Source organism: Chaetodon trifascialis, chromosome 17 (assembly GCF_039877785.1).
Source record: "Chaetodon trifascialis isolate fChaTrf1 chromosome 17, fChaTrf1.hap1, whole genome shotgun sequence".
In the NCBI taxonomy this organism is placed as follows: Eukaryota; Metazoa; Chordata; class Actinopteri; order Chaetodontiformes; family Chaetodontidae; genus Chaetodon; species Chaetodon trifascialis.
This window is the reverse complement of record NC_092072.1, coordinates 17,096,242-17,115,519: the sequence shown is the minus strand read 5'-3', so window position 1 is coordinate 17,115,519 and position 19,278 is coordinate 17,096,242. Positions and strand designations below refer to the sequence as shown.

The following is a 19,278-nucleotide window of genomic DNA, read 5'->3' as shown; positions in this document are numbered from 1 at the left end:
GAATTTCCACCCCACCTGTGGCTATCCATACCAAACGGTGTGACGCACACACAGCTCAGCCTATTGGACAGCCTCTGCATTCACCACATTGCATTGCGCTCTCAGATTTTCACTCACACTGTGTTTTGGTAACAAATACATACAGTCATGAGGCTGGACTCCCAGACACATTGGACACACATGGACACACACATTCACACACAATAAATATATCCAGTTGTGCACAGTACAGTCGTCACAAGTGCCAATGTGATGTTTACTAACATCTAGCGTGACTTTAACGATGGTGTCACTTCATGATTTGAGGTAACATAAAGTGCACACACAAGTGCACACAAACTAACGCACACACAAGCTCACACCAGCTGACTTAGGCTTTGTTGTGCCCATGCCTGGATCAAGCTTTTCCAGTGTGATCGTGTCCCCGCTTGCACTCAGTTTCCAACACTACAGTCACAGAACCGCATGCCAAATCCAAGTCAGTATTTCAACAATGTGAATATCTCTTCCAAGCTACACACGGAGTCACGGCAGCTCCTTTGAACAAACCATTTCGGTTGCTTTTTCAGTAGCCAAGCTAAAAGAAATGGGACAGGTAAGGTGATCCATGGGAAAGTGCCTTGTTGGATTACGGTTAGGTCTCTCAGGATGAAAAATGCAGGGGAGTTTCGTTTTTAGTCAGCGAGGACAAGTCCCCCTTGGTTTAGATGACCTTTGGGAAGAACAGTGTATTCATTGTGTGTATTTCCTTGCAAGCAATAAGATGCTTGTCAAGGCTAAGATGCTCAAACAAATGCTTAAATGGTAATGCTGTGTGGGAAAATGGGCTGACAATTACAGGGTAACAGTAAATGGTAAAATATAGCCTAATAGTTGCACAACTATAAGGCTATTGCTACTAAATGCCTGTGTATCAAATGGAGCAAGGGTTCGTTTTATTTCGAATTAAACTTTTCACTGTAAGAGGAAAAGTATTACTTTGTTATTTCTTCTTTTAAAAGTTATATAGTGTGACTTTGGGTGATTTGGGATAACTATAAATGCAAGTTTACCAGTCGCACAAGGACAAAGGGGTCATGAAGTCCGCAACTAGACACAAACAAAGCAGTATTTATCTTAACTTAGTTGACATTAGCAAACACTCATAGGCACGGCTGGTTTTATGAGGCCAAGTAAGGCTGCTGAATGCCTCAATGTAGTACTGAACGAGCCGGTGTATTGCTAATGAATGCAACTTTAATTTGCAAGAGGAAGGGTATTTCACATACATTATGCTGTGAGACTGATTTAGGCTAAATATCAGCTGACTCTTCCCTCTTGTGTCTTTATTTTGTGATATTTTGTTGCCTTCTTTCTTTCGTGTTCCTGGATATTAACATCAGCCTCTGTCCAACGCTTTTGCAATATTACCAAATCTTCCTTCCTCCTGTGTTAAATTAGTCTTACAAATGGACAGTACTGTTAGACAAGACTTTGCAACAGACCAATACTCTTTGCTTCAGAGGTATTACAAGTCCTTTCATTCTATTGCAATGAGATCAGAGGTGAGCAGACAGCTGTCAGTGTGTGGAGACATTCGGTGATGAGTGATGTTTTTGAATCTGAAATAGCAGCATTTTGATACCAAATATATGTGTAATCCTTGCAGAGTACACAAAGAAAGACACAATTTAGGTTATTTGTAGACGACAGTGTTACTTTCATCTAAATTTACCAGCACAGCTTCAGCCAGGTTATAACGCCTTATCTAATCTGCGGTGTGTTGACACATATTGATTTGTCCGTACCGTTACAGATTCCCACCACGTGTGCAGGTGATCTGAACTTGACAGTACAGTTGGCAAGGTCACAGTTCAACTAATAATGCCACTGGGAAGGTTCCTCTCAAAGGTGTGTGTGTGTGTGTGTGTGTGTGTGTGTGTGTGTGTGTGTGTGTGTGTGTGTGTGTGTGTGTGTGTGTTTGTGTGTGTGTGTGCAAACAAATAGGTGGATGGTTCGGAGATAAGCCTGCATTGTACATGTGTGTTTGAGCCAGGGGAGGCAGCAGATGAGTGTGCTTGTACCTGGGGCATGGTGAAGTGTGTGAGAGGGTGGAAAGACTGTGTACATGCATGGACATAAGTAAACATTGCAAATATCTATATGTCTCCTGCAATCCAGAGGTGCCCACCAGACACACAGATGAGTATTCAAACTCACTACCAGCGGTGGTGTGTGTCGACTGCATATGTATACTGTCGGGTTCATGGTATGTATGCTCAGCTAAAATGGGAACATATACATGCGCAGCCTCTAGGCACGGCAGAACACGCTTTGCACATAAAGACCTCAGTCAGAGAATTTGACTCAGGCAACCTCCAACCAGCAGCAGCAGCATGAGAAAAGTTGTTTCCAGTACCACACTTAGGGGATCTTGTGTGTGCTTCCATTTAGCAGCCAGGCTATAGGCCTATTAAAGATGTTAAAATAGCTGCTTTGAACCCTCTTCATTGATGATGAGCGCAGAGGAAGGTCGTCACTTTGAGCTGACAGCAGCATGCTGCTTGTTATGATTGAAATAGAGCATGACTGACTACACACACACACACACACACACACACACACACACACACACACACACATACACACACACACACACACACACACACACACACACACACACACACACACACACACACACACACACATTAGAGACACATATATATACAGGTGATTTAATGGATGGAGAATGAAACATACACTGAAAGTAATGAAATCTACTCAGGATATGTCCAACTGTACATAGATGTATGCAAACTGGAATATGGGTAACAAAATACTAGCTGAACAGGGACAGAGGACCTGAGCCAAAATTGCAGAGGTACTGAGGTCATGAGCCTGAGCTCCCTTAACACACACCACACCCCTTCAAAAAATCTGACTTTTTATTCATCCATACAGTTAACCAATAACATGTTTCTCCACATGATCTAAATGCTATTTCATCTCCACTGCCAATAATAAATTTCTGAATCCATTATTCCTTCTTTACAGAGCACCCATCATGTGTCCATGCACAAGCACGTGACCTCTGACATGACAGGGAGTGGAGCATTTGTTTATGGATGTGATATTTTCACTGGAAATGGTGAAATGATGCAGTATACTTCCTGTTTTCAAAAAAACTCAATGTTTACCCTCAGATAATCTGATGTTTCAGTGAGAATTGGATGTCTTATCTTTGCACGCAGCTGGATCCTATGTGCAGGATAAGCGCGAGCAGCGTCTCTCAGCCTGACTGTGACCCCGCCCTCGGGGGGGCGGGGTCAAACATGGGGTGAATCAATGGCACGTTGAAAGGGGCGGGGAGCTCCAAAAATTACTACATCCACCCTTTTCTGCCACCGCATCTCTTCAGCATTCAAACTGATTGTAGACTGCGACGAGACGATTGGACGTGTTTCCTCAAGCCTTATCAGAAGACGTGTTTGATATTTCTGTATTAATTTTTTTGTACGTCAAGTTCAAATTAAGAAACGAGCTATTCTGCTATGGCAAAAGGAGAAGGAGGCGAACAATACTCCAACGCCAGTCTGTTAAATAAACCGGTCAGCTCGGATGGCATCAAGCTCGCTAGGAAGGTGAGTTCATTCATTGATTCAAAATGATGGTTTAGCGACGATTTCTTGTCTGAATCACCTCACCAGACAGCAAAAGGCGAAGAAAAGGCTGCCTCTCGGTGAACTAGCATGCCTTGAACGTTTGAATGAATGGAGCACGCACTGGTAAATTGACATTTTCAGGGAGTGAGTCATGTCGCGAAGGTGCGTTGCGTTGACTAGGCGCGTGTTTCTCATTGTGATATTTCCAAAAAAAGAGTTGACGGAAACATGTCTCATTAGTGACTCAATAAATTATGAAATGAACGAAATACCTGGTAAAAATGATAAATTTGGACAACTCTAATTAATTCCAGTCAGCATATCAGTACTACCCCAACTCCTTTCACTTCTATGGTCATTTGCATATCACGCGACAAAACGTTTAGATCAAATAAGTTAAACCAAAGCTTTGGACGGCGTTAAACACGGCTAAATATAGTAGGCTCAAGTCTTAATTTTTGTTTGTAGCCTGTAATGATAGTGGCTTTCGGCGTACTCATTACCTCTGCCACACAGAGCTAAATTTAAACCCTGAAAATGCTAACGTTAGCTGCTCGTCTTTCTTAGAGACTGACGTTAAAATGCGCTCGTGCTTGTTTTATGTAACGTTAAATAAACGTCGTAAAATTAATCATATTGGGTTTCTCGTTTCATGGTCTCTCCAATAAAAATCGAATTTCAGTATCTTAAAATTACATTTCCACTGCAGTCAAACTGGAAATGTGAGTCTAAAAAATAAAGACTCTTCACAACGTGAGTTATTTGGATTACATCCGTCCTATGAATTTATCTTGGATTTGATCGCCAAATAGGTATGTAGTGGTGATGCGTTCAGGAGCCCCTCTGAGGCCTCAAAGAGGGGCGACTCCAGTTCTAACACTTGCTGGCATATGTAAGTCGAAATTTCAAAATAATTGAAAATAAAAGGTTTATTGGTACACATTTTTTCCCTAAATAATAATAAATAATAAATAATCTTAATGCTCTAAAATATAATTGCAAATTGGAGAGGAGAAAGTTTTCACCAGCATGTTAATTCAATGACAGGGCAGTAGGTTGTTATAAAACAGCACATGAGCAAATAATCATTTCTGTCTATTTTTTCATGTCATCTGTCCTCTCAAAAGTCTCCTCGGTTGTTATAGAAAATCCCCACGTAATTTGTTTTTTCGAGTGCATTTGGGGGTGATTACCATATTTCCTACAGCTGTGAATGCAGCAGGAAGTGTTCAGCAGAGGCGACGTGTCAGACAGAGGGAGCAGGCAGAACATAATTTCCTAAAATCACAGCTTAAATCAGAGTTTGGGACCTTTCTTTCTCTAATTATTACATTAATTGAAAAGGTTTCGCTACCCTTTTATCATCTGAAACCCCCTCCTATTTGTTTTCGGGTGTGCGTTCGACCTAAGTATGTTTTCAGTCTGCAGTAGTAGCATATCATTACTGGTATCACTGATAACAGAAGCAGTAGCCTTTGAGATAGTGTGTGGCTAGTTTTCATGTCAGGCTCAAAACACTGTTGGACCATGCATGCAGGAGACCTCAATACTTTCCAATTTCTCTTCTGTAACTGATGTAATTAGGATGGGTGATGCAAAGAGGAGTCAATTAAGTGGATTGCTCCAAAGCTGCGTGAAGAGAGTGATACTAATACCCTGTTATAGTAACACCTGTCTACAAGACTTACATAGCATGTACATACACTGCAAAGTCATTTTAGAACTAGGAGGGGCAAACGTATATAATCTTTTTCACACTGGTAAAGTAGGAGCAGAGAATTACATACGGTGAGTTCACGCACTGTCAGCAAAAGATGTTTTCAGCATGCATAGACAGCTCTTAAGTGACTGTTCAGTATTATTTAATTACATTACTTTGAGGGAGTAATGTGCACCAATGATTGTTTAGCTTCTCCATTCACTACCATGGAGACATGATCTAAATCACCAGGTAGTCCAGACTGTTTCAATGCTAGCCCTTGTGTTCAGTCACTGAAGTCTGAATAATTGCTTCTGTGTTTTGATGGTGCTCGTTTCTCATTTCAGCCAAAGTGTGTTTTGTCACCTAAACAAAGGCTGGGTTGGGTGTATCAACAAGCCAGAGGCTCGCTGGTTTATTCCGTTGCAGTCACAGTGATGTTTTGTGTTGTGGTGTGAACTAAAGGTGGGTCAGTGTCTGTTTTCTTCTCATGCATATCAGTGACATGTGCATGAGGAACACTGAAATCTGCCTGCAGTTCCTGGTCATATTCATAAGCTAATGATGCTATCTTTCATCTTTTGTCTGAGGGTGTAACCGTATCCTCTTCCCCATTCAACACCAGCGATTAAAAAAAATTCTTTGATTGGCTGAAAAGAGGATTGATGAGGCAGCACCAAACACAAACTTTTGATTGGTCAGGGAGGAGGGTGTGTTTTCGCCCCTCTGTGGGCAGGAGTGGTCAGAACACTGGTTAAACTGGCAGGTGTCCATTGGGATATGAAGTCACTTAAGCCTGATGCCTGGCTTTTGGTGTGTGTGATACCATGGTGTTGTCATGCCCTGGCACCAATCAGCAGAGATTTGTGTTGCTGTTGGAGGGTGTGTTTAGGGTCTGTCTCCTGAGGAAATGATTACATCTGCAGTCAGGAAAATGGAGAAGAAAGACCACATTTAATAAAACCAAAGGCTTCTTGTTTCTCAGTGGCGGTCCCAGACTTTTGCCGCTACATGATGGCTTGCTTTTTGCCAGCTGAATTCTTTACCATTAAGACTCTCTTGCACTTAAGAATTTAGGCCATGTTCCCTCTGAGGCCCTGAAAAACGTGTTAATCGGACTAGTGAGAAGTAGGCTGAAAATTGGAGGAACGGCAGGTTGAAGATTAAAATGTTCAGACAGAAATTGAGAGAGTTACCTATTTATAAGCCCAGGAGATATAACTGTACGCCACTGCTGTATTGCAGTCACCCTGATAGAATTAAACTGCAGTCGTCAACTCTGCAGAATTGAACCCGCCTATACTTGTAAGGGCTTGGGCCTGTTGATGCCCAAAAATTTTTACAGACAGCTGCAAAAACTTTAGGACACTCTCTAAATGCTGCTTAATGTTTAGGCGTAATGTGCCTAAAGTCAATGTCATTTATCTGCACTTGTTAAAAATGTTTCTACTTTTAGGGTTAATGCAGTTGATAAATTTACCTGATTAACACGTTTTGTTTTTTTTGTTTTTCTACTTTTCCCAGCAGGAGCATAGGAGCAGGTTGTCAGTCTGCAACAAGATATGCTATGCCATCGGTGGAGCACCCTACCAGATCACAGGATGTGCCCTGGGCTTTTTTCTGCAGATCTATCTACTGGACGTAGCTCAGGTGAGTTGATTTTTCACACCTGTTCAGACATTTAGTGTCACTTTCATAACGCACACCTAAATATAGGCACTCTGCTGCCTTTAAAAGACCACCTACCTTTCTGGGAATGGGAACATACTGTCCTTCCTATACTCTGTGTCCTGTCACAGTATTTGTGGTGGCATTTACAGACTTGAGGACATGGAGTTGTACATGATCCTTCCTGTGCCCTCAAAGCACCTCTCTCAGAAGGGCACACACTGGACATTGTGACCGCCAAAAGCTCACTAACAAAGGGGGCGATTATTCTGGAAAAAGTGAAGAGGTGGAAAAAGTTTCTGTTGTTTCCATTATTGACTCTGCGATGGGGCTGCACTATATTAGAAGGCTTACAGGGGCTTGTTCTGAAAAATGTTGGGGAGGGGGACGATGGTTGAGGGGGGGCTCGCTTTAATGGGCTCTGACACTAATCTGATGGTTAAGGCCAAAATAGCGTGCAAGTCAACTGCTTCCCAGGGGTTTGGCTTTGTTCAGCTACCAAGATTGTTGATTAAGAGTCTATTGGCTGACACAGCATGGCGCAGATTGTACAGTCAGGAGTGGAGTATTCATACTGCCTGGCTTCCAGTCAGGGTTGTCTCCCCTGAACAGCCCTGGATGAATCGCAGACAGCCTGAGCTGCCAAGTGGCACCTTCACTGTTTGACTTGACTAACTGCTGCCTTTTGACTATTGACTTGAAGCTGATAGCTACTCACTGTAATTTCACATTTAATGTCATGTTTTAAAGTTACAGTGCTGCATGCTTCATGGCTTTACAGTTAAACCACAAAACCATCAGCTCTGCACAGTCTGTCAGCTTGCTCATGGCATTAATCCGTTCACGTGTGGATGGTGCATTGGTGTACATGCTGAATGCCTGGTGTAATCTTTAGCAAAGCAACTCAGCGGTTGCCTGTAATGCATTTTTCTTTTTTTTTTGGACCATCAAAAAATTATGTATTGACAGTAAGTACTGCCACAGTTGCCCTAATCTTTGTCTCCTTCTTTGGCAGCTGGATCCCTTCTATGCCTCCATTATCCTGTTTGTGGGCCGAGCATGGGATGCCATAACGGACCCCACTGTGGGCTTCCTGGTCTCCCGAAGCCCATGGACGCGATTCGGACGCATGCTTCCCTGGTAAGTTTAGTATTCAGCTGGAACCAGCAAGCTACAGTCTGTTACTGTTTAACTAGATCGACATTTTATGAGCTTTTTAGTAGCTCTGGGTGATCCTCTCTGGAGCGTCCTCCTTCTCTGGCTCTGACATTTGAGTCTCAGCCAGCCGGGCCCTGTTATGTCACTGAAGCTCTTGTCACATATTTGACGGAAATGCTAAATGGGGAGGGGGGCCTTGACGAGTCAAAGATGTGGGGAAAGTTGACCGACCACACACGTACGTGTGTCAGTGTTTGTGGGCGGGCCTTTGTGCAGGGACTGTATTTGAATTTTCCCAGGAGGGGTTACCATGGGTCATGCTGATGCAACTTCTGCTGTACCACTTCGTCACTGCCATGTGTTCATGTGTCCATTCAAGCTACCACCCACCTCCCCTTCACACACACCCTCTGACATGCACACAAGCCATAAATGAATAAATGAAACTGCTGAAAAATGTAAAAGGCGTGAAATGGACCAGGCTGGACAACTGTAGCCAAAATGCAAAGGCAGTAAGCCTGTCTTAAAACAAATGCTGCGCTCTTGCACATTGCCCACAGCCTGGCCTTTAGTATGGCACAGACAAATATAACTCCTGCCTGCTACTGAGTCTGCTCCCTTCAGCAAACACACAACCCATCTTTCAGAGGGACTTCCCCTGGACGCCTCAGATCCTTGAATATCTGTGCGTCTGAATGCAACTCATTTCCAGCTGTGAGATATTTTGATAATACTCTCATTGTTACAAACTGATCCATGACATATTTTGGAATTTAAAAACAAATGTATTTTGCGTTTGTTATCTGTTTGACCGGTGGCATCCCCTCATTGAGAGCAGCATAGCCTGAAGCGAAATGAATGCTGCCGTGCATCTTTGTGTGTGGCAGTCAGGCTGTGGGAGTGGGGGGCCTGTGGTCAGACCTTTTTCACAGAAAGGTTACTGACCCCTTTTCTTTTTAGCCTCTATATCCCCCTCCCCCACATCTCTGCCTGTCAGCCACTGAGCAGCCTCCTGCCTTTATCTCATATTAGTTCATGAATATTGCATTATTGTTAAACTGCGGTCTCTGTATGCATCATCCAAAAAAAACTGCAGACCCCCCTGGAGCTGTCATCTCCAAAGGCTTTAATTCACGCTGTTATGTCACAGAAGGACGGTGTAGGGTGTCAGTGTGAGCTGCTGGTTTTGGAAGCGGTCTCCCGTCGACACAGAAGATATTTTAGAGCTACTGTCCCTTCAGTGTGTGAGAACATACAGTATATCAGGGAGTTATCAGGCAAGAAGGCGACAAAGCAAGAGAATGATACTTTGATGAGATAAGGTAAATGCCTCAGAGGGTCTAGGCAGCACATCTAATGAGCACCACAGGGAGATGCAGGCCTCCAGCTTATTTACCCCCGTCTGCTTGATTAGAAATATTATGTCCCTAGTTGCCTATGAAATGCGTGTACCTTGTGAAAGAAGGAGCACAATTGGGAGATGAACCCAGTCATGAAGGTCTCAATTGGCCCCCCTCCTCAGTTTCCTGTTAGTGCTCCCTTGGGTGGGCATACATTGAGAACACCTGCATAATTAATTTAGAATACAATCGTGCTCATCCTGTTAAGCTGCTTGTTAACAGTTCCCGCAGAAGTGTCAGAAATGTACCTGTTTGGTAGCTATGGCAGTTACAGATGTGCAAAATATATTGAAATAGCATCCTGCTCGGTAAGTTAAAGCAGATAAGCTAAATTGTAAGCAAATTTCACCCCTCTGAAAAAAGCTATGGGGCTCTAAAGGGATTTTGCTACTCAAAACTCAGAATTTCATGCATGCTTCAGAAATTTTGTTGCAGACTTAAAGCTTATGCATACAGCTGTGTTGTATTAAGCTTAATTGGTGTGTGCAGGAGAGGTAAGACTAGTGTATCATTATTGTAATTTTCACCCATCATCAAGATGCTGATGTTTGAAACTGAAAAGTGGGTCATGTTTGACTCTGCTTGTGCAAAGTGAGATGAATCTCGTTCATGTATTATCAGAGATGGGGCGTGGACCAGGGGGGCGTAGGAGGAAGGCGGGATGGAGGAATGATTGGCATGTGGTCTCACATTACGGTCAGTCATAAAAGAAGAGCAATGAGTGCGGTGGCTTAAAGGAAAGGAGGAAGCTGTGGAGAGGCGCTCCATCTTAAATGCTTCGAGTTTAGGAAGTGGGGGAGGGGAGATCAGGTCAGACTGGCTTCTCATTGGTCCAGCCCACAACACACCACATACGAGAGCCAATGGTGTCACAGCTCTCGGCTGTGAAGGCCTTGGTAGGATTTTTAAAGACTGGTTGAGGAATCTAGGAGGTTACCACAGTTCAAGTTGCAGAGCAGGGTGAGAGTGAGTCGCTGCACAGCTACTGGAGTCACAAGTGACAGACTGCAGGTTTCCTGCTACTCCCTAAACATACATTTAAATGAATTTCTTTGGACACTGACTGTTATGCAACCAGGGTTTATATTACTAATTCTACAAATCCTGACTGTCTGTTTTACCTAATATGAATTTCAAGTTGAGTCAAGGGTGCTGAAGGTGTTTTACCTCACCACTGATTTTTTTTTACCATAAATTCCACATAAAGTATGATATTTTATGTTATATATATTTACATTTATGTTATATGATATTTAAGTATGTTTTGTTTTTCTTTAATCTTGTCAAATTAGTATTGACAACATGAAGTCAAGGCCTCAAAACCAGCTGTTCATCCTGCCTAATGATCGCTGCCAAAAGAAAGAATTTACATATTGCAGATCATAAAACAAGTTCACACAGTTAATAGGCACCAGACCAAAAACTGTCACCTGCTAAGTTAACTTGCCAAGATAAAATCATCCCTCCGTAGTCAGCATGACTATTTCAGAGGACATTTAAATATAATTCAAGGAGGGGTATCTGGCCAGTGCTTATATGGCCTACTGTGTCGCTGCAGTCCTGCAAGCACAGAGCAATAGCTGGCTTCGTCTTGCAACCAGTTTGGACACAGCAGATGCGAAAAAAAAAAAAAAAAAAAAAAAAAATCAATTCAAGTGAATGCATTTTGACTGACTCACAGAATCAAATCAAAGTACCGTGCCTAATTAGTTGGGTGTTGGTCTTATTTGGCACAGAGGAAATCTGATTCAAAAGACAGCATTCCTAGGCGTATTGTCCTGCCGACACAGAACACCTGCTTTGACTTGCACACTGCTCCTGTACACTCCCACAGTGACTTTAGAACAGTGTGCAGTTAATCATGGCACATACGGCAGACAGTCTGCAGAATGCCACTCCTTCACCATATCTCTCTGTAAAGCATGCGGTATTCATCAAAGTTTGCCTGTAAATAGGCTTAAGTTGGTTAGTGTTAAGTTTGCAGTGGAGCTGTTCAGTCGCAGAGCACTTTGATCGGATAGCAGTCGCTGCCATGGCGAGAGGAGGAGTCATTTTATTTATGCATAAGCCAGTGGCTGTTAGTTGTGGTCCGTTGTGAGGCGTTTATGACTTCATATCCTGTTTGATAAGGGTGACTCATCTGATGTTAAAGAGATTAACTGTTCCCGTTGAGGCGGACAATCAGGATGCCCGCGCTGCTTCCTGTTCCACTCTTGTTTCCAGAATCTACATAGTGATTGGACAGTGCAAATCAGGCCATAGAAGGAAGGAAGTGACGAATGAGTTTGTACTCCTGGAGGAGTTTTGCATTTTTTCCTCCTAAAATGACCTCATAGGGGTGAATTTACGGGATGCTTGGCAGATATTTGAGGAAGAGGAGTGACCAGTATAGGATGTGTTTATGAAACTACGTTCTCATTTTTCTTGGACTCAACACACATACGATTGCCTCATTTTTATATAACACAAGGTGTTGAATCAGTCATGTGTACATGAAAGGACACGAACAAGTGTCTGTGTTACATCCTCATAACTGTCATACTTGAAGGCCAACTGGTTTCACGCATGTGAACGCAAGGAACACTGTGCCTCTGTAAACAAGAATCGATGTGAAAAAACAAAAAAAAGTTGGCACAAATTGAACGAAAGGCCTCCTTAAATGGCCAAAGTTTGTTAAGTAATGAGTGGCCCCTCTCTTCACGAGGACTGGTGATTGTTTACGGAGTAAGAGTGTTTCACGCTCGAGTAGGATCACGTTTTCGTCCACTGATGTTGTTGTTGTCCTCTCTTCTCCTTCCTCTCCCTCCGCTCCTCTGTAGGATCCTGCTCTCAACCCCTCTGGCTGTGCTTTCCTATTTCCTCATATGGTACGTTCCTCCCTTTGAAGATGGCAAAGTCATCTGGTACCTTTTCTTCTACTGCATCTTCCAGAGCCTTCAGACTGTGAGTACTACACGTGTGCGCGTACACACACACTCACTCACTCACTCACTCACTCACTCACTCACTCACTCACTCACTCACTCACTCACTCACTCACTCACTCACTCAAACAGTTACTTCAACATTCCTTCTTTGCATGACAAGATCTTTGTTCATTTTCCTCACCCTGTTCCTCTTTTTCTTTGTATACCAGTGCTTCCATGTGCCGTACTCTGCCCTCACCATGTTCATCAGCTCAGAGCAGAAAGAACGAGACTCAGCCACTGCATACAGTGAGTATCAGAGTCTGCAGCTAAAAACCAGACAATAGACAAAGTCACCTCCTCAATAACTTAACGTCTCCTGTGTTCCCTCCAATCAGGGATGACGGTGGAGGTTCTGGGCACTGTTCTTGGCACAGCCATCCAGGGGCAGATTGTGGGTATGGCGAATGCTCCCTGCCTCCCAGGACCCGGTGACCTCATGGCAGACCTGAGCAACTCCTCAAAGTCTGTCGGACTCAATGACTCAGAGCCTGTCATTTCACTGGAGGACACGGTAAACAGGCACATTCATTAGTACAGTGTTTGACAATGTTACGCCTCGTTGAGAAAAGCTGGCTAACGGTCGTCCTTTTCCTCTCTCATTCCTTCCTCGCAGAAAGCGGCCTACATGATTGCCTCTGGTGTCATCTGCTTAATCTATGTCCTCTGCGCCATTGTGCTTTTCTTCGGCGTGAGAGAGCAAAAAGGTAAGGCGTCAGTCTCTCAATCAAGCTGCTCCCATCCTTCAGTTGGATGCCATCACCACTCCTGTAACCTGCCTGGTTTTGATTCGCAAAATTAGTGGAAAAGCTCAAACACAAGGAGCCAATCAGGCTCAGTTTTTTCACTTGTCATGTTGTTGAGTTATGCCTTTAAATTTGCATCATGTAAAACAGGTCAATCAAATTTATGGTTCAAGTTTTTTTTACCATTTAAGGTTTTTTAAGTGTGAATCTTTAATTAAATGGGGTTAATTTAGTTCATGGATTTTTGTCACTATTGAACACCCTGGAAAATGTCTGGGCTCAGCTACCGGCAGCACATTAACGCTTCAGTGTGACATAGCTGTTATTGACGTTACCACTAGTTCGATAGAGTTGCACACATATATGGTATGACTGTCGGCTGACAGGCTGCGTGGCAGCACACAGGCTTTGGATTGCATTAGAAACCTTGTGACCATTAACGGGACTAATAGAAGTCCATTAAAGGATGCGCCTGAGAAGCTGCTCCACTTGTGAAATGAGCTGAGAAAGCCATGGCACGAGGAATACAAGAGTTGAAAATGTATTTCAATGGATGCCATTTTTTGCATCTTTGTTCATTCTTTCCCATTTTTCCTCTCCAGAGTCTTGTCGTCCCAGGTCAGAGCCCATGTCTTTCTTCCAGGGGATTAAGCTGGTGATGGGGCATGGACCGTATGCCAAGCTGGTCATGGTTTTCCTCTTTACCTCACTTGGTTTCATGGTGCGTACAGACACACACACAATTATACTATGGGCTTGATTATTGTACACTATTTCAATCTCACCTTCCTCTCTCTAGCCTACGCCGAGTTTACTCAGCATCTGCAAGCTTGGCCCAAGGTGTGTGTGTTATGTCTGTGTTCAGGCAGTAGAATTTGACTGAGTTGGCCTCTTCTTCTTCCCGCAGCTCCTGGAGGGAAACTTTGCCCTGTTCTGCAGCTCCACACTGGGCTTCAGAAACGACTTCCAGAATATCCTGCTGGTCATCATGGTGAGCACAAACATGCGCATGCACAAGACAGACACACAGACAGATAGGTGCACTGTTCCCATAGCAATGACTGCTTTTCCCTCAGCGTATGAAGCCTTGAGCAGTCCATTTGTGTGGAATAAGCTAAGCCATTAGCTTCAGAGTGCAGACAAAAGCTTCCCTTCCAGGGCGAACACATAAATTGTCTTCAATTACAAGTCTGGTCTGTACTCGGTTAGAAAGCCGAGTCCCCTGGCTGCCCATTTCCATGATGTGTGTCCACTCTGCCTGAAGGCCATCCCATTCCCACAGACAGTCAAGGAGCCACACTTTGTGATCCCTTCTTGTTTCTCTCTTGACCCAAGAACAAAAATGTTCCTTGTTTCAAAGGATCGCCTCAGATCCTGACAGGTATTAATCCATTTATATGCCTTCTGGTACTGTACAGGGTGAGAAAGTACAGGTTAGCGAGGTTGAAAAGATTACATGCTTTGATCCTTTACTTTATGGAGAGGATTATGGAGCCGAGGCAGTGACCTTTTTTGTTAAAGTACACTTATTTAGTGAAATTGCTTTTTAGGGGCTTCAGCGGTGCGAGCTCTCATAGAAACCGCTGCTCACGAAGTCGCCCATAATCAGCAAGAAGCGATCCTGATCCTCACCTTCAGTAATTTGATGAGATGTGAAAGTGTAGTCCTGGAAGCTCAGACCTCATTAGAACACAGATAAGTTAAACAAAGTGAACTGCCCGGCATTATATAAGGACCTGCATCTCAGACTGGTGGTCAGTTAATGGATTGAAACGTTGTGTGAGCAATGAGGAGTTCAATGATTGCAACAAATAAAAAGATACTTTTTTGCTAACGTCAGTCACGTTGCTGCTGTTCTTCAGCTTTGATGCTGCGCCACAAATTAACTGATTTTCAAGGGCTGGGCGGTGTTTAGAGGAGTGATAGCAGCAGGAGTAGCCATGTGTCATTTGGCAGGAACATACTCAAGTCAGTTGCGTGATATGTGCTTTATGAGGTCTATTTACAAGATAAAGCCATAATAATTGGTAATTATGTTTGATTCTTGGGGAAAAGGGTGATAAGGCTCACAGGGCAGAGGTCGGTGTCTGTGTCACAGACTGGTGGTTTTGAAGATGAGGCTCAGACTCGAACTGCTGATTCGATACAAAAATGAAAGGTGCAAACAGGAAATGTGAAGCCACATTTACTCACAGTGACAAGCTGTATTGAACAGAACAGTGTCACTGTAGCAGACATGACAGAAGACAGACAGGCGGGTGCTTTATCTCTCATTCACATCATGAGAAGAGCTGGGAAAGTATCTGTGTGCCACAGCTTTGTGTTATCTTTACCTTAGTCAAACATGCAGGGGTCAGGGGCCAAACTGATCTGAGCGAGCCCTCTGGCCGCCCCCGTAGAGTCATAGGATGACCCCTGTGGAAGTCTGCATCACATTGAGCTCAAATTTGTTTTGGGAAGAGCTGTAGAAACCATATTGTCTTCCATCGCCATTGTTGTGTTTGGCAGACGTGTTTCTGCATCGCCACAGAAGTGCTGTCAAACCCAGACGGGGGCTGAAGCATTCTGGGAATGCGTCTAATGTCATGTGTCTTCCCTTGGTGCTTCTGCAAAATCTTGTTAACCTGTAATAGAGGCCCTTTTGTGGAGTCTTTACTGGAACTTCAGAGGTTTTTTTTGTCAGTGCACGTGTGTCAAAACAAAACCAGACAGTTGATGAACAGGACTTTGAATGTTTTTTCCCCTCAGCTATCGGCGACTCTGGCCATCCCCTTCTGGCAGTGGTTTCTGACTCGCTTTGGGAAGAAGACTGCAGTTTATGCTGGCACCTTGGTAAGGCCCACAATCACGCTCTAGTGCCTTTTAAGAGACTTGTTTTGGGAAGTAAATCTCAGCTGATGAAGTGTGTTTGAGTGGTCTCATGCGTTTCTGTTCCTTCCAGTCTGTGGTTCCCTTCCTGATCGTGGTGGTGGTTCTGAAGAGTAACCTGATCGTCACTTACATCGTTTCCTTCGCTGCCGGAGTTGGAGTCGCTGCAGGCTTCTTGCTGCCTTGGTAAGACTCTGATGACTTTTTTTTTTCATGTTTTCATATCAGGGATACAAATGAATAACCAATTGTGACTCTTCATGTGTTTTTCAGGTCCATGCTGCCCGATGTTGTCGACGATTTCCAAGTGCAGAACCCTGACTCCACAGGCCACGAAGCTCTCTTCTATTCCTTCTACGTCTTCTTCACCAAGTTCGCCTCTGGAGTCTCACTTGGTATCTCCACTCTCAGTTTAGAGTAAGTATTCACTTAAGCACCCATGTAACCTGCACTGTAAGTCATTCCATTGTTGTAGGCGTTGCATTCAGTTATGATCCAACGCACTGGGACACAATAAAAAGAAGTCGAAATGAGGCTAAGCCAAATCCCCCAGTGCCCAAATCCCACATCAAAGAAATGGATTCCTTTTGCTTTCATTAGATTAAGCACAGTAAGACTGTAGCGTAGCATCACATGAGTGACTTTACAGCAGATCGGCTGGCCTCTGATCAGCGTTTTGACGCCTTCACACCAAGATCTTGGCTTTGCTGACTAAATGTAGTAGACGTATGCCTCAACACCATTTCTCTGTGATGCATAACGATGTGAAGTACTTCTGGTATCAGTTTCATAATTATGTTTCTTCTTCTTCAGTTTCGCAGGCTATGTCACCAGAGGCTGCACTCAACCAGAGGAAGTGGCTCTAACCTTGAAACTTCTGATTTCTGTCGCCCCCGTGGTTCTCTTCATCATCGGCCTGGTCATATTGTACTCTTATCCAATCAACGAGGAGAGGAGGCAAGGCAACCGCAAACTGCTCCAGGAACAGAGGTGAGGCGGTGGATTGAAATGTTTCTCCCTCTCTCTCGTGTTTGTGTCAGTGAAGCAGAACTCCAACTGACGACTCTGTATTTTCTCCCGCAGGGACAACGAAGCAGATTCAGACTCAGACTTGACAGAATTGTCGAACATGGTCTAGCACATGTTCAAGACCCACAGACCAATCGGGTGATCGACTGGTATTTTGCACTGGGTGGGACCAACGGACCTGTGCCTGTCAGGTCATACAGACACTGCCTCGTCCAATCACACTGCTGCTGTTCCACATCTACAAAACTTGACTACAAAAACATTTTCTCAGCATGAAAGTCACTCTCCTCTTTTCTTCAGTCAGATGTCAAGAGCCTTACTTTTTGTACAACATAATACATTTGATATAACCTGTGACATTTGAGTACTGTGCATCAAACTTTTTTTTTTTTAAGGTTGGTCTTGTTTTCAGGTGAAATTGTGCAGAACCCTGTAATGTGATGGAAGCTTGTTTTGTCAGTGCTGTCATTGTTGGTGCTACTTGCTGGAGCTGAACAGCTTCCATCCTCGTACATAACGAACGAACAGTAATGACCTTGAGCGCTACGCGAATAACAACTTGCTGGTTCTGAGATGTGAAGATCGAGAGAAACTTGAACAAACAGTGCTAATGCCTTAATTTCAGCCCCGTTTTGGGCTTAAATTGGACACCTGTGTGCGTCAGTCACTTGCTCTTGAGTCATTGGCTTGGTCTGTATTTTGAATGTGTTAAAATGTGGTTTGTAATTTTACAGTTAATCCTCGTAGTTTACCTAAACCAGTCAGCCAGTATGTTTTTTGTGTTTTCATCTCATTCCCATCCCACTGGCTTTTTTTTGTTTAAGAAGCCATAATAATGTGATGTTGGAACTAGTGGTCAGACAGTAACAGCTATGTTCTGAAGGGCTCATTTTAGTTCCCCACCATAGTACTGAAACCACTACAATAGTAAAAGCAGTTCTCTTAAATAACTTCCATGTTTATCCAGAAATTATACTGCAATCATCTTACTTATAGCACAGCTACTGAATACAGGAAACGCTTCTTTTCCTCTGAACGCTTTCATTTCTGTGACACTGAACATAACCGCGACTACAGCCGGTAACGATTTAGTGATATCATTATTTAAATATTTATTAGTTTTGATTTTACTGTTTTTTGAATTCATGTTTCCTGGAAAGTCATGCGTCTTGCAGTATTTAAATCTATTTAAGGGCTGTTAGGTTCCAACAGATTTGGAAGTTTGAAAATGAGGAAAATGGGGTGAGAGTCACATTTTTTAAAAATATTGACACACCTTTTAATGCATGTTGCCAACGCTTTTGTCTTTGCTCCATATGCATTCAAGAAGGGAAGCACATAACTGGAAAAAAAAGATTGAAAGATGTGGGAGGGTTTTTTTTGTACATACGTGTGTTTGTTGAAGGAGTAACCAGGATGCTTTGTGATCATTTCAATCCCTGTCATGAAATGTGGATTGACATAATATGTACATACAGTGTCATATGTTATACATACCATTACATCTTTGACGTGTTGTTTCTGACAACCAGGTTGTGATGTGAAAATGTTCATATTTCATTTTTCTCCCTGCCCTAGAGGGTCTTTATATACTGTTCAGGCCAATGTGATGCCATTTCCACTCACTGTGCCTGTAATAATTGTACATCCTGTTTTATTTTGTCAGTCTTTTATGGATGTGTCACTAAACTGCCCTCACAACTCTTGCGGCTGTAGCCAAATGTGTGAGCTTTAATCCCACAGGGACACACAGACGCCTTGTGTACATGCCTCCTGTGCATATGTATATATTGTATGTAAACCTGTAAATATCTTTGATATTTGTGGCTGCAAGTGAAATGAACTTATGTACACTGTACTGTAGTTATTTAAGAGAAAATGATGAGATTGAAAAAGATTGTTAATAAATACTAATTAAGTGTACTGTGAAGGAGCTGTCAACATTTTCTTGACTTGAAACGGCAATTAACACAAGATTGAGCCAATTTAAACTAACGAATGTGAGGAAAAGATTTTTAATGTCTATATGTGGATAATTCGCCATCACAAACACATACTGAGATATTTCAGTAGCTTCTTATCAAGCCTGTCTTCAAAACATCT

At 43.2% G+C, this 19,278-nt stretch overlaps 1 protein-coding gene across 2 annotated transcripts; it reads left to right on the top strand.

Moving 5' to 3' along the window:
• Positions 1-3,345: 3,345 nt before the first annotated feature.
• On the top strand, positions 3,346-18,440 carry mfsd2ab (MFSD2 lysolipid transporter A, lysophospholipid b). 2 transcript variants are annotated; one of them, XM_070985141.1, is made up of 14 exons: positions 3,346-3,620; positions 6,865-6,990; positions 8,024-8,148; positions 12,386-12,509; positions 12,703-12,781; positions 12,871-13,046; positions 13,149-13,239; positions 13,881-13,999; positions 14,186-14,269; positions 16,027-16,110; positions 16,220-16,332; positions 16,420-16,563; positions 16,960-17,136; positions 17,230-18,440. In XM_070985141.1, exons 1-14 carry the CDS (start codon positions 3,531-3,533, stop codon positions 17,282-17,284), a joined length of 1,587 nt encoding a protein of 528 aa, XP_070841242.1. In that variant the 5' UTR covers positions 3,346-3,530; the 3' UTR covers positions 17,285-18,440. The 2 variants fall into 2 exon arrangements, with proteins under 2 accessions (XP_070841242.1, XP_070841243.1); XM_070985142.1 differs by having other exon boundaries at positions 3,398-3,620; positions 6,868-6,990.
• The last annotated feature ends 838 nt before the right edge of the window (positions 18,441-19,278 follow it).

Bases quoted from the DNA above. Each gene is read 5' to 3' on its own strand.
- mfsd2ab (XM_070985141.1), top strand. From the start codon at position 3,531: ATGGCAAAAGGAGAAGGAGGCGAACAATACTCCAACGCCAGTCTGTTA. The intron at 12,510-12,702 runs GTGAGTACTACA...TTTGTATACCAG, and splicing joins TCTTCCAGAGCCTTCAGACT to TGCTTCCATGTGCCGTACTC. The intron at 16,564-16,959 runs GTAAGTATTCAC...CTTCTTCTTCAG, and splicing joins ATCTCCACTCTCAGTTTAGA to TTTCGCAGGCTATGTCACCA.